Source organism: Pieris napi, chromosome 23 (assembly GCF_905475465.1).
Source record: "Pieris napi chromosome 23, ilPieNapi1.2, whole genome shotgun sequence".
In the NCBI taxonomy this organism is placed as follows: Eukaryota; Metazoa; Arthropoda; class Insecta; order Lepidoptera; family Pieridae; genus Pieris; species Pieris napi.
In genome coordinates this window covers 10,098,602-10,112,536 of record NC_062256.1, presented here as the reverse complement: position 1 = coordinate 10,112,536, position 13,935 = coordinate 10,098,602, and the positions used below count along the sequence as shown (strand labels likewise).

The following is a 13,935-nucleotide window of genomic DNA, read 5'->3' as shown; positions in this document are numbered from 1 at the left end:
GCGCTACATCGATGAATGGACCGCCCGCCCCTAGCTCTACCTATTTAAAGTATAACACTCGCCTACATTTGTATTATATCGTCTACTGAGAATAACAGTCGATGGAAATAGACCAGCTTACAGTAGACAGTTCGGAGAACTTAAAGTAATTAAGGAAAAACTATAAAAGCCACTTAGACACACTTTAGACTGAAATCAGAAGACAAAGAAGGGAGAAATACGTACTTTATTATTTAATGTTTATAAAGTACCTATATAATTAAAACATGAGCCGTTGTCAGTAACAATCACTAGGATAGTTTTTTAATTCAACCATATTTTACGTAATAACTAACTAAATAAATAACTAGCTCAAATATAGCTGGAAACATTAAATACTTCCAAAACCTTACAACAATTATTATACTCGTCATCGATTTCTATAAATACAAAAAAAACTAATTATTCGGATAAATTATATAACATTTACAACAAATCTAAACCTTTGAAATTCGATGTATAGTCTAGTCGACAAGTTGAAAATGGTACAAAATAGAGATGCTGCTCTTAAATATATTAGGGTGTTAGAAGTTAGAAGAAATTTCCTCCTCTTTCAGAATCTTTTCTTGAAATTTCTTAAATATTAATAGTTTATTAAATATTGGCAAAAAACGAAATGCCATTTTTTTTTCATTTTAATTGTTTATAACTTTTGCAATTTTTTATGTGCTAATACATGCTTTTGGCACATTTTTCTACACGTCATTCCGGATCCAATGAGCTATCGCACATAATTTTAAGAGCAGTATCTCTATTTTGTACCATTTTCAACTTGTCGACTAGACTAGTAATTTTATGGCTGAAATAGCTGTTCTTGTTCGTAAGTATTAGTAGTAATTTATAAAAATGTAAATCTTAGCAGAGAAATGTGACGAATTTAGTTATATGAGAATAGTTAAAAAATAATAATAAAACAAAAGATAACTTTCATGACATCTAGAGGATTAGTTCAGTATCTTTTACCTTTAAGTTGTGTAAGTATTCTAACATGAACCCACTGATATTGTAGGTTCATTGCGAACCGACTTTGAAAATCCGCATTACTATTTTATATTTTAATACAAAGATGTCTCTGATTGAAATCTCGTGTTTTAAGCAACAAAAACGCGAGATTTCAATCAGAGAAACTTTTGACCCCGTCTAACACACAATTAGAAAAGCAATACGGGTACCTATCAGTCGATTCGTGTATAAGGATATGTTGTAGAATGTAAGGTGAAGAGTAATAATAATGACGTATATGCAATAATAGACCGATCCACCTCCTCCCATTGTTATGAGTACGACTAATGGTTTTCTGAGGGCCTTTCCTGACATCACTACCATTTTCAATTTTTATAGAATATGAAAAAATTTCTTACGAGATGTCAAATGCTAGAAGAACTATGTGGTGTGAGGCATGGACATTTGCGTTATGATAAGTAAAATATTGTAAGGTAATATGTAAATACAATCTTCAACTTGTGGACAGTGAAAGTAAAAACACAGGATCATACATAATACTTTATTTTACAATATTTTGGCTAATGTAGTATAATTTTTGGCTCTGCATCTATAATATTAACCTCAATGTCTAATTGCATTTTAACATAAACAATATTAACAAATCTAGTTAACTATTTAAATCTCTTTGCTTTTTGAGTCTACTTGGACCTCTTTAAACGAAATTCATTTATTAGGAAGCTATAATAATATATTTCGTAATGTTTTAATCTAACGATAAACTCTTGAAAGAACGTCACGATCGAAGGTTATACTTTTAAACACAACAATTATAATAGAATTCAACTCGTTATATTTGAAACACGTTAAGTGAGAAATTCTATTTGCTAGCTCTACTAAAGGTAATTAGCTAAATCTAGGTAGTGATTACATTTTAATAGTTTCAAATATTCCTAAACTATATATTAAGTGTATAAACATAGTTAATCTCAGTATGATAAGTAAAATGAGAAGAAATGGCAGTATATATAAATTTATAGTAACAACCAGCGGTGAAACATAAAAAATATACAAAAACATCTTTCTTGCGGACAATTTAATTTAACAACACTTTATTCAGCACTTGCTATGTACAAAAGTTATCTATTAAACTTAGACAAAGTATGAGATTGTATTTAATCTTTGATTACAAATTAATTATATTCACTTATTATAAAATTCTCCATTTTTTTGCGCACCGAGATTCTAACGTGAGTTTGACGAAGTGTCAAGAAGACCCTTGGGCTCCCATGAGCTACGACCGAAACTAAGATGTTTCAGATCATACAGATAGTTTTTCGTAGGTTTTTTATTAGCGACTAATATACACATGTCAAACTCATGCTAGGCTTTATATAACTGTACACGTAACATTCTTTTTGTATTACATTTATGATGACCTAATCCTAAACAGTTTCTAATCGATTACATAGAATACCCAATACACGGCATTAAATATAAGGAAACAAATCGGGAATATGACTCGGGAGTAGGTATCTATGACGTTGACGTCGCGGATTTTCGGCATCGAAGCCTTTAAAACTGTTGCGCCTTTCCGGAGCGCGTGCATCACTCGAGGCCTATGGGTGGCGCCATCTGAAAAATAGTTTTCAAGTTAAAAGTTGTTTTTAAGTAAAGTTAGATATCATGATTTAATTGGAAATTACGCTGCCTTCGCGACCTGATATGCTATTGACATATGTTGAAAAAGTTACGCCAATAAACTTACAGCTTCTGAATATTGATTGATTGACTGACTGAATGAATAAGCAGTGTTGGCCTGGTGGCTTCACCGTGCGACTCTCATACCTGAGGTCGTAGGTTGGATCCCCGGCTGTGCACCAATGGACTTTCTTTCTATGTGCGCATTTAATATTTGCTCGAACGGTGAAGGAAAACATCGTGAGGAAACCGACATGTCTTAGACCCAAAAAGTCGACGGCGTGTCTCAGGCACTGGAGGCTGATCACCTACTTGCCTATTAGATTTAAAAATGATCGTGAAACAGAGACAGAAATCTAAGGCTAAGACCTAAAGAGGTTGTAGTGTGTTTTTTTTGTAAAGTAATAAAAACTTAATTATTTCTTATTTTGTTGTAGACATAAATATTGCACGGCATTTCGAATAATATCTAATTGAACCCGTGTAATGTAACTGCAATCAAGGTATATTGGAATTGTGTAGTGATGTATCGGCTATACTTGAAATCTCTGTAAAATCTTACAAGCAAACTATAAACGTCCTGAAGAAAATCATCACTCATGAAACACATCTACAAGTCCAAATTTATACGCACCTTAAGATTTAGTAATAAATACGGACGATATTGAATTCAAAAAACTAAATATACTCTCATTAGAAACACCCAAACATTCTCGTGATGTCACATATCAAATTGAGAAGAACTATGAATGTGAATTGAATTGATTGAATTTATTTTATAATAATATCTGCAGTTTGCGAAAAGAAGCCAAATTTGATGAATTAAAATCAATACTGAAGTCCATGCCTGGTATTATAGATGTCATACTTTTAACTGAAACTTGGACTCAATCTGATCATCAGGCAACTGAGATGCATCTAACAAACTATACGCACTACTACTTACAACTATAGAACAGATAATATTGGAGGATTGATTGTATTCTGCCCATAGGTATACATCATGATTTCGAATATTCATTGATACGCTCGACCTACTAAACCGGAAACAATTTAACTTAACACCAAAAGAATGAATCAACAAATATATCCTAATTTCAATTAACGGAAGAAATGAAACGTGGGAATTTTAAAACTAAATCCTAGGACATGAAGAATTAAAAACACTATTTCAAAGCCAGAAACTAGAAACATAAACTAAAATCAAACGGCCGATCTACTATAATAAAGAATTTCAAAAACATTCTAAAGAATCGTAAAAGATATGGTCTCTAATAAATGCCCTTTCTTCGAACAAAATTAAAGGCGAAAAAGCCATTTAACTGGAATAATTACCGCACTACCTGATATTTGTGAAAAGTTTAATGAGTTCTTTTCCACAATGGGACATTAGCTGACCAAATCCCACCAATCCTACTCTCAACAAAAATCTTTTCCGACCTAAAACAATGGATTGTGCCTGCAATTAGAAAACTTATACAAAATCTATATTCCAACTGCAGTACGGGCATAGATGGAATCTCTACAAAATCAATAAAGAACATTAAGAACTTTATGTTTTTACACGCTTTATATTAGCTTCACCTGTATGTATGTATATATGTAACCGACTCCTTCGGACTCGATTTTGACTCACTTTTAACGGACAGATTTAATTCAAACTTTGCGCACCTGTCAAAGATTGATGACAATGCAATAATCCGAAAAAAAATGAAAAAAATGAACTAAAAAATAAATAATACATAGTTTAAAAAAAATAAAAAACACGCTTTTAAAGTACATCAAACTAAAAAGTGAAAAATAATTCCTAATTTAGGCTGAAAATGGTAATGAACAAAAAATACTGGTATTTTTGTGAAAAAGCGTGGGGCGCTCTGTGCTATATTTTTCGTCTATCGAGCAATTTCATTACCATTTTCAGCCTAAATTAGGAATTATTTTTCACTTTTTAGTTTGATGTGCTTTAAAAGCGTGTTTTTTAGTTTTTTTAAACTATTATTTATTTTTTAATAATAAAATTATCTCATTTTAGTGACATATTTGCTTTTTGATGAGAATAAACTTCTTTAAACCTAATTTAAAAATGGCATTTCCGATAACAAGGCCGATATAGACCACCTCCGACTAAAAAACAGCCTTTGTTCGTGAAAAATTGTGCTTACAATGAAAGATTTCTATACAAATTGTGTACATAGTACGCCTATGTTGTAATATGCGATATTCAAAGACACGTAATTTGGGTTAAAGCTGAGGTTAAACATACTTCTTGAATTCCTTGAGTGCGGTCGAGTTCTATATCGTAGATTTGTGTGGTCTCGTTGCAGCCTCAGGGACGGCGGGGCTCCGGTGGCCACCTGTAGAGGCTTCGATCGAAGCCCTAGCAAAGGGGAGACGCGGCCCGAAGTAGGTGTACACTCCCTTAGCGCTATGATCTCTTCGGGCGATCGAGTCCCTAGAAAACAAACAACAAATAACGGTTCAATCATGGCCAAAAACTATTGATGATAAAATTATTATAAGTCGCTTTAACGGTTACTTGTTTCAAAGAAAAAATAAGAATTATAAGAATAATAACACTACGTATACATCAGTCACTTTAAAATAAAGAAAAATACCTTCAGAGCTTTTGAGATCCTTCTCGACACTGGTGCTAGCGGAGAGGTCTCTGTTTTTTAACTTGGCCCGTTTTTTCGCTCTCGCGCCCCAGTACGTGTAATTAACGGCCGCGTACTCCAGCAGAGCCGCGAAAACGAACACGAAACACATCACGAGGTATATGTCAATGGCTTTGACGTACGAGATGCGAGGCAGACTGCTCCGCACCCCAGTGCTTATTGTTGTCATCGTCAGAACCGTTGTTATGCCTATAACGTGAATGTTTGGCATTTAGTAAGATAATATTAATTATGTTTACCCATTTAGATAAATATGGATAAATAACTATTATTATTTAAATAAATAAATGAAGCCAGGAAACTCACCTAAAGCAACCCTCGCGGACGTGGCCTCATGATTAATCCAAAACGAAACCCAGGACAGCATCACAATCAAGATACACGGCAGGTAAGTTTGGAAGACGAAGTACCCAATATTCCGTCGCAGCTTGAAACTTAGTGATAAACGCTGATAGATGCCTGTCGCTAACTTCTCCTGCACAGTTAATAGACACTTTAGAAACCGATTTCGAGTTTCACTCGTTGTTTAAACAAGCTTTAATCGTCTGAGAGCTAACATATTTTAACAACAACAACATGTCTTCCTGAGCGTAGGTTCGTTTAAAGATAATGTTAAAAAATCTTCGATTTCTCTGTTAAGACCTAAACGTTAACGGTAACAACATAGTTTAAGGCAAATTTTAACGTATTCGTGTAAAACGATATTTATTCTAGAACCCCGTACCTACGCAAACCTTACAAAGTGAAAATTCAAGCTGTGTTTGCAATTTCCGAGAATATGCAGTTTCCTATCTTACATTACTTATTCATGCAGCAGGTAACCAAGACATGAATTTTACAAGAGGACTTGTAAAATAATTGTGCTTTAGGACATTTATTACATATATTTATTAATATTTTACACAGAAATATACTAAGATTTTACTTATCTAACGTTTTGAAATAACATGACTATAATAATATTTGTTTGGCTAATTGTAATTCTTAAAATATAATCACAAATACATTCGCCTCACTTGCGATATCCTTCCTATCAAAAGGCCAGTGATAACGCGTACTAACCTTCCTGTCATTCGTTCCGTGGCCCAGTATCGAGAACTGAGGAAGTTCCGCGTCCTCCACCCCTCGCACCGGTGTGTCTTTCCAATACATCACAACGTCAGATACAGTGTACCCATCTATATATAAACGAACTGTTAGAATGTAAACTCAATTTTAACGTTTTAAAAGAATTGCCGTATTTGTTACGGATTAATTCCAGCTACAAAAATGAAAACTTTATAAAATATGTTTAAGAAATGCATCTACTTTAACATGATTCACTCAGCAAAGTTACCCTACGACCATCTTTACGACTAGGCTGTATGAATAATTAGCTACTAAACCAATATAAAAATTTGAGAGCTTATTTTACAGTGCAAGCGGCAGAAACATCTTCAACAGTGCAAAGCAAAGCTTAGCTCGGCTTATATTAAAGTTATGGAGTCACACAGCTTTCAATCTCGACGGTGCAGTTCTGACTGTCCAAGGGGTAGTAATGGAGGTCCATCATGCAGGCCAGGGTTGCGGTAAACCGCATTCCATATGTGATGCTGCCATCTCCGCCAAGACGGACTAATTTGTTACGCTCGGTCACATCATGCAGAAAACTGCGAAATCGAAAAAGACCAAATATTGTTGATTAATCGTTAATTAACCCTGTCCTTAGGCCAAGTTGTTCGCAAAATATATTTATTTGAATTGAGAGTTAGCCACGGTCACTACTAGTATTTAATTGACTTTTTATTAATCATATACGTTCCAAAAGGAAACTAAATTTAGGTTGAAACTAAAGTAGGTAATCTTTGTGTGAACATGAAACTGTTTAATATTTGACTCATGCCAATAATTAATCACTTGCCATTGCTTTCGTGTTAATGTTTTTGATTACATTGATGTTTCGTTATTTTGCAACAACACGAACCTGTTCTTATCATTGGCAAAAAACGTATCCGGCACCCAAATCCGATCGGCGAAATCTCCAGAGAGAGTGAGGACTTCTTCGGCTAAGCCAAACTCCAACCTTTCATCTTTCCAATACTGATTCAGATAAAGGGTTATTGTGTAGTCCTGAAAACAGTGTTACCCAAACCTACGCTTAAGTCAATCAGGATATTTGACGTAATTGTATTTTATTTAACTTCACCGACAGCTCACTTTAAAATAATTATAAATGTATATGAGAAAGTAGTATAGAAGGGTTTCATTAAATATAATAAATTTGCTCTGTCTTGTTCTTTTCTCACATTCTCTCAAAGTGGCAAAAACTCCTTCAAGACCTTAAATATTGTGAAGAGACAGTTGGAACCTATGAACCTCAGATCTTATCCTTAGGGCTCCGTCTCTTACCCCTTGGTGCAGACATCTAATCTGATCAATTAAGGCGCAATTTATCATGCAACTGCATAATGAAGGCATTTCGATATTCTATGTTTAAACTCGTTATAGAATCGTTTTAACGTTTGATATTAAAACATTTCTCTTGCGTGTTCGGAACTACTTAAAAAAAGTCAGTGACCTGAGAGAGAGTGACAAACAATGTAAGTCACCTATGCCTTAAAAAATCGGCAATGAGCATTTATTTTATTGAGTGGGAGGCGTCAGACAGCTGAGGCAAGCATCGATTGGCCGAGTCAGCACTCCGCCCCCGGCGACCGGCGAGCCCAGAGATGTATGTCAAGAGCTGGCCTTGCGCTCTTTCCCCTATTAAAAGCTTTAACGAACACGATGAGCGATCAAGTGCGACATCCTTGAATCCCAAAAGAAAACTTGTCAAATCTCCGTTGAGGTGCGTCAACTTCGCATTTAAGCCAACTTAACAATCTCTCGTGTTTACGATCTTAGCTCAACACACGGAGAACATCCAGACTTCAAAGGAATTCACAAATTACAATTACATGCTTTAAAGATACCGACGTTACCATAGCAACAGAAACGTACAATTAACAAAATGTTAAATGTGATTACTGAATTTAAAAATATCTGTGGCGCTACAACCTCTTTAGGTCTTGGCCTCAAATTTCTGATTCTGTTTCATGATCATTTTTAAATCTAACAACAAGTAGGTGATAGTCCCTGACACACGCCGTCGACTTTTTTGGGTCTAAGACATGTTGGTTTCCTCACGTTGTAGTCCTTCACCGTTCGAGCAAATGATAAATGCGCACATAGAAAGGAAGTCCATTGGGGCACAGCCGGGGATCTAACCTACAACCTGAGGAACGAGAGTCGCACGCTGAAGCCACTAGGCCAACACTGCTCAATTATTATTAGTGATTACAGAATACACGAAACAAATCTCTTAATACCCACCGTAGTCTACAAGAACGCCGCCTTTATGTAATAATGTATCAGTTATGTAAGTCATAACATACCATATTGACTTCTGAAATGGCATCAAAACTGGCGATCGTCAGATCCATGCCGACGTACAGTGGGTCTCCTGAAAGCAATAACGAATTATGCACGAGCCCGAACCGCTGACAGTCCATGTGTTTACCGAGCCAGCAATTTCTTTTGTATATCACGTCATACGCTTCGGGGCATTCAATATTTCTCCATCTTTTCAGATCCCTTATCTTCATCGAACATATCAAGTATATGTAAAACGAGATATATTGTATTAATAAAAGTTGCGTATAACGCGATGAAAATTATTTCAATTTTTTGACAATTGAACAAATATAGAAATATTTGCGTAAATCTACACCGTTTGAGATCTTATAATAATCCGGTCAAATTAGACTAAAAAATAGGGGTAAGGTTACAATAATTCGCACTTGGCTGAATATTGGTAGGATTGCTCAATACACTATTATAAAGGAAATGTGAAAAGTCCTCATCGATCCGGCACGTGCAAAAAAATTTACTCCGGGACAAAGATCACAAAAATGGGTTTTTCGCGATTTTCAGCAAAATGGTAAGTTTTATCATAAAATTAACTTATACAAAAATTGTAGATCAGATAATTATCTATAAAAAATGTCAGATACTTTTTTTCCTAAGAGCCACCATTTTTGAGATATAACGATTCAAAAAGTTGAAAGAGTTGTAATCGTCATAATAATATGCACACGTTTCTACGCCACCTTTGAGGTAGTGTACTTAGCGCTTTTTTTTAATGTGGTTTCCCCGGTAGGCCTATTCCACTGATCTTATATGATTCTGTTTAATTTGAAACTATTGAATAACTGTAGATATTGACAAAGGGGTGTATATTACAAAAAATAAGAAAATTTATCCGTCTGAATCTAAACCATCATTAACTTCTGCTTTCTCTTGTTCTTGTTCTTCTAACAACAATCTGTAATATATTCATCAAACAGTTTATCGACTTTTGCAAAGTGTCAAAATCATGCACTTTTTTTACATGCAGTAACTGGTTGTGATTCAACATCTGCATTTTTCAGGAGAGGTAAAACAACTGTTTTTAAAATGTTTGAAAAACAAAATTTAGTTCAGTGTGCTGGAGTTTTTAAAAAGAGTAATTCAACTCCACAAGAAGTTATCACCAACGGAATTCGCTTTCTTCTCGCTATGTATGGAGCTCTTAAAAAAATTACGTGCTTAGATAAATGCAGATATGCATGTTTCGTTAAAAATACTCGAAATAAAAAACAAGTGCAGTTAGCATGTCTTCCTCCAACCTCAGCGGCTGCTCATCAACATCTTTTTCGGGTATATTACCAAGTTCAAGTGTGGCTTGGTAATCAGTTAGACCCAAAAGACTGGGGTTGGAAGTTGGTCGACAATTCATTAGAGCCAGTTCAAACTTTACTTCCACCTGCACCAGAAAAACTACTAAACACCATTTTTTGCAACTGTTAAAAGGTGTGTAGTACTAAATGTGGTTGCAAAAAATTTGGACTGTTTTGTTCTGTAGCATGTACAAACTGTCAAGGCCGGTCATGCTCCAATGTTGAATTGCCAACAATTGAAGATTCATTTGATGTTGACGAAGAGACATGCGATGTGTCATTATTGGGACAATTTATTAACACCCAGAAGGAAGAAGATAAAGAAGGAGAAGGAGAAGAAGGAGAAGGAAGAGAAGAAGAACAAGAGAAAACAGAAGTTAATGATGATTTAGATTCAGACGGATACATTTTCTTATTTTTTGTAATTTACACCCCTTTCATCATTTTCAACTCTTGTCAATATCTACAGTTATTCAATAGTTTCAAATTAAACAGAATCATATAAGATCAGTGGAATAGGCCTACCGGGGAAACCACATTAAAAAAAAGCGCTAAGTACACTACCTCAAAGGTGGCGTAGAAACGTGTGCATATTTTTCAACTTTTTGAATCGTTATATCTCAAAAATGGTGGCTCTTAGGAAAAAAAGTATCTGACATTTTTTATAGATAATTATCTGATCTACAATTTTTGTATAAGTTAATTTTATGATAAAACTTACCATTTTGCTGAAAATCGCGAAAAACCCATTTTTGTGATCTTTGTCCCGGAGTAAATTTTTTTGCACGTGCCGGATCGATGAGGACTTTTCACATTTCCTTTATAATAGTGTATTGAGCAATCCTACCAATATTCAGCCAAGTGCGAATTAGTGTAACCTTGGATGTCTAAATTGACCGGACTATTAGTTAATGACTTAGGTATATACGAGAAAAAATCACGTACGTGGAGTGTGAGTGGATAATAGTATGTGTCGCTTAAATCGTTTCCGAATGAAAGCCCACAAAGTTTTACATAACGACATTTCTGAATTTACTACCTTAGAAGTACATTTATTAATTTATTGATTGAATAGAACAAATAATAATTGTTACCCCCGAAGTTAGGTCTTAGTCGTATGTCATAGCCATCCAGGATGCGCGTCACGGTGTGCGTCACATTCTCCATTCGATCCACGATGCGCTCGCGCGCGCTATCTAACCTAAAATGTATCAAATTATCAAATGCTCTTTAAAAATTAATTAAACACACCCATTAAGAACATCATTCATATCATTCAACGGTTTGAAAAGTCGATGAATTTCCGATAATTCCGATATTCAATAATATTCTTCTAAATTTATTAAAATTGTAAGTCGCAACGATCTTATCGCTAAATACTTAAAAGCGATTTTATTTATACCAATTATTTTGTATTACTTTGAACTTGCTGTGTATGTTTGTTACTTATTTTTAACCGTGTGTATGTTGCAATTTATTAATGAATTACATAGATTTCAACCATACTCGCATTTATTTACTTTGTACATGGAAAGAGATATATTGGGGCGCAAACCGGGGTTTGATGACACAACCCCATCATTAAACGTTGCACGATTATACAATAGGTCACCTGTCAAACACTACTTTTTTACTGCTAAGTTTATATTCCTTGCGACTATCAAAACTTTAGTCACTACGCGAAATGTACACAGTTGAACAGGAACCCCTTGTGTGTATTAAACAATACATAAGTCAAAATTAAAGAGGAACTTCATCAAAATATAAACGAAGAACCTTCGACTGTATTACTCAACCATATTATTTGCCAGTTAGCATTTTTCAGTTTCGAGGTCAACTCAAAATAACGGGCGGTGCATTTTTACTTATTCTCATTTTAATTCCCCTGTGTAAAACAAGATTGATATCTTGCTTCGAGCTGATGCTAATATATATTTCAGATTGTCTTTTTCAAAATGTTTGACGATTGTAATTATTTATTTTTTAATTAAAAATTTCATAGACAAGTAGGTTATGGTAAACCTTCTTTGACGGACACTTCGATTTTTGGTCTACATCATCATCTTTATATATGAGCATGTGTTCATTGGGCGCATAGAAAGAAGAATCTATACATACCTGGAATTTAAACCTACTGCTGCCGTTAAGCGTCGTACGCCTAAACCACTACGTCGTGACAGCCTATTTTAGAAAATAATTCTCTAAATAGTTTAAAATACATTTATGATAACAGCAAATATATTACTTTAAAATGATGTTTACAGTGTAATGAAAAAAGATGGCCGTTTTTCGTGTTTTCTTGGACATTGATTAAGGTCGTATCAGAGAGGCTCCTGTCAAATTACATCTCGAAGACGCGGACATACAAATGAGATTCCTCGCACGAAATTACCATTTAGCGTGAGGATTCAGCAAACTGAATGTGGAATTGAGTTACGGAACTCGGGACGGCAATTATTTCAATGGCTTTACGTGTAATTCCTCTCAACAAGCAGAACACCAATTAAGATCGGTTTAAGAATTTGCCAACCAGCTGTCGTTCTCCCTTAGATTTACCTAATTAATGCCTTCATAATTTACAATTCTTCTAATTAATATTTTACCATTTAAAATCAAAAATGCACACGCGTGTGGGTTATAGGAATATATAATATGAGTTTCGATTTTAATTTGGCTAGTTTTTTAAAGAATAACATATGTAGTTACAACTTATTTCTTATTATATATTTTTACTATATTAATTAAATAAGAAATGCGGACGTTTATAAAGCCTTTGTCTATATAATTATACATATAGACAAAATTGAATTAAACTGAGTTTCTATATTTTCTGCTTACTATTTGAGAAGTATAAGTCATCACTCATCTAGTACTTGAGTCGGACCTAACGCGTCGTCCGTCGGTACTACAGACAAGACACAAAAATATATATTTTGCAACAAAATTTACTTAATAACTGCGTAATTAATAATAGAAATACTTATTTAATTACTTAATTAAGAAGCATTTTACCGTTTTAATATTTCCTTGTTAATTAACTTTAGATATGTTTAATCCTTTGAGGGAATTAAGCAATAAACAGATTACTTATAAATAAACTAATTACTTTTAATAATAATTCCTTTATACGCTTATTTTATTGAATGAATAACACAGTTAAAAACGAATAATTTACGCAGGTATAAGTTACGTGTTGTAGCTAATTAATTATAAAAATAAAGTACATTTTAATACTTACTGAACTGGTACAAAAGTGAAAAACAATATGATAAAAATCATAGAGGCCGGCGCGTGCAGTGAGCACGAAGGGGACGTGCAACGCGCGATCATCGCACGACGGATCCGCGCGGCACTCGCATCGCGCGATCACCCACTCATTTACCCACAATTTAACATTATTTCAGAGTAAGTATGCGTATTGAAGACATTACGAAAGTACCTAACGTAAAGCGAGTTGCAAAGCTGTGACCGGCAGGAGCTTTCTCATCGGCTGAATCTCGCGGAATGCCGTCGCGCCTGCGCCACTACTTAGCGCTAAGTTTGCTAACTTTGTGATTTCCCTCCTTTTTTCTAAGAGAATAGGATAAGTAGATACACGATTGCTTTGTCGACATTCGTCCTTCAACTTAAATTTAAAAAGTCAGGTTACTTTTACGACGTAGGGTAACAAGACAAAGTAATTACATTATTCTAACCGATAATTATAATTATCAAAATTAAGAATTAACATTTCCATAGCGATTAAACAGTTTTATTGAGCAAGCAACCGAGAAACATTAAACAATGTCAGTTAAAGCCTATCTTCATCGGATCACACTTTAACATTTGCTTAAGATTTTCGG

At 34.5% G+C, this 13,935-nt stretch overlaps 1 protein-coding gene across 2 annotated transcripts; it reads right to left on the bottom strand.

Moving 5' to 3' along the window:
• Positions 1 to 1,531: 1,531 nt before the first annotated feature.
• LOC125061634 (gamma-aminobutyric acid receptor subunit beta-like) lies at positions 1,532 to 13,608 on the bottom strand. 2 transcript variants are annotated; one of them, XM_047667150.1, is made up of 10 exons: positions 13,332 to 13,608; positions 11,188 to 11,294; positions 8,771 to 8,838; positions 7,321 to 7,466; positions 6,852 to 7,006; positions 6,420 to 6,535; positions 5,664 to 5,832; positions 5,298 to 5,546; positions 4,946 to 5,134; positions 1,532 to 2,616 (listed from the first exon to the last, which is right to left on the bottom strand). In XM_047667150.1, exons 1-10 carry the CDS (start codon positions 13,421 to 13,423, stop codon positions 2,438 to 2,440), a joined length of 1,470 nt encoding a protein of 489 aa, XP_047523106.1. In that variant the 5' UTR covers positions 13,424 to 13,608; the 3' UTR covers positions 1,532 to 2,437. The 2 variants fall into 2 exon arrangements, with proteins under 2 accessions (XP_047523106.1, XP_047523104.1); XM_047667148.1 differs by having other exon boundaries at positions 6,849 to 7,006; positions 13,332 to 13,607.
• Between the last annotated feature and the right edge of the window lie 327 nt (positions 13,609 to 13,935).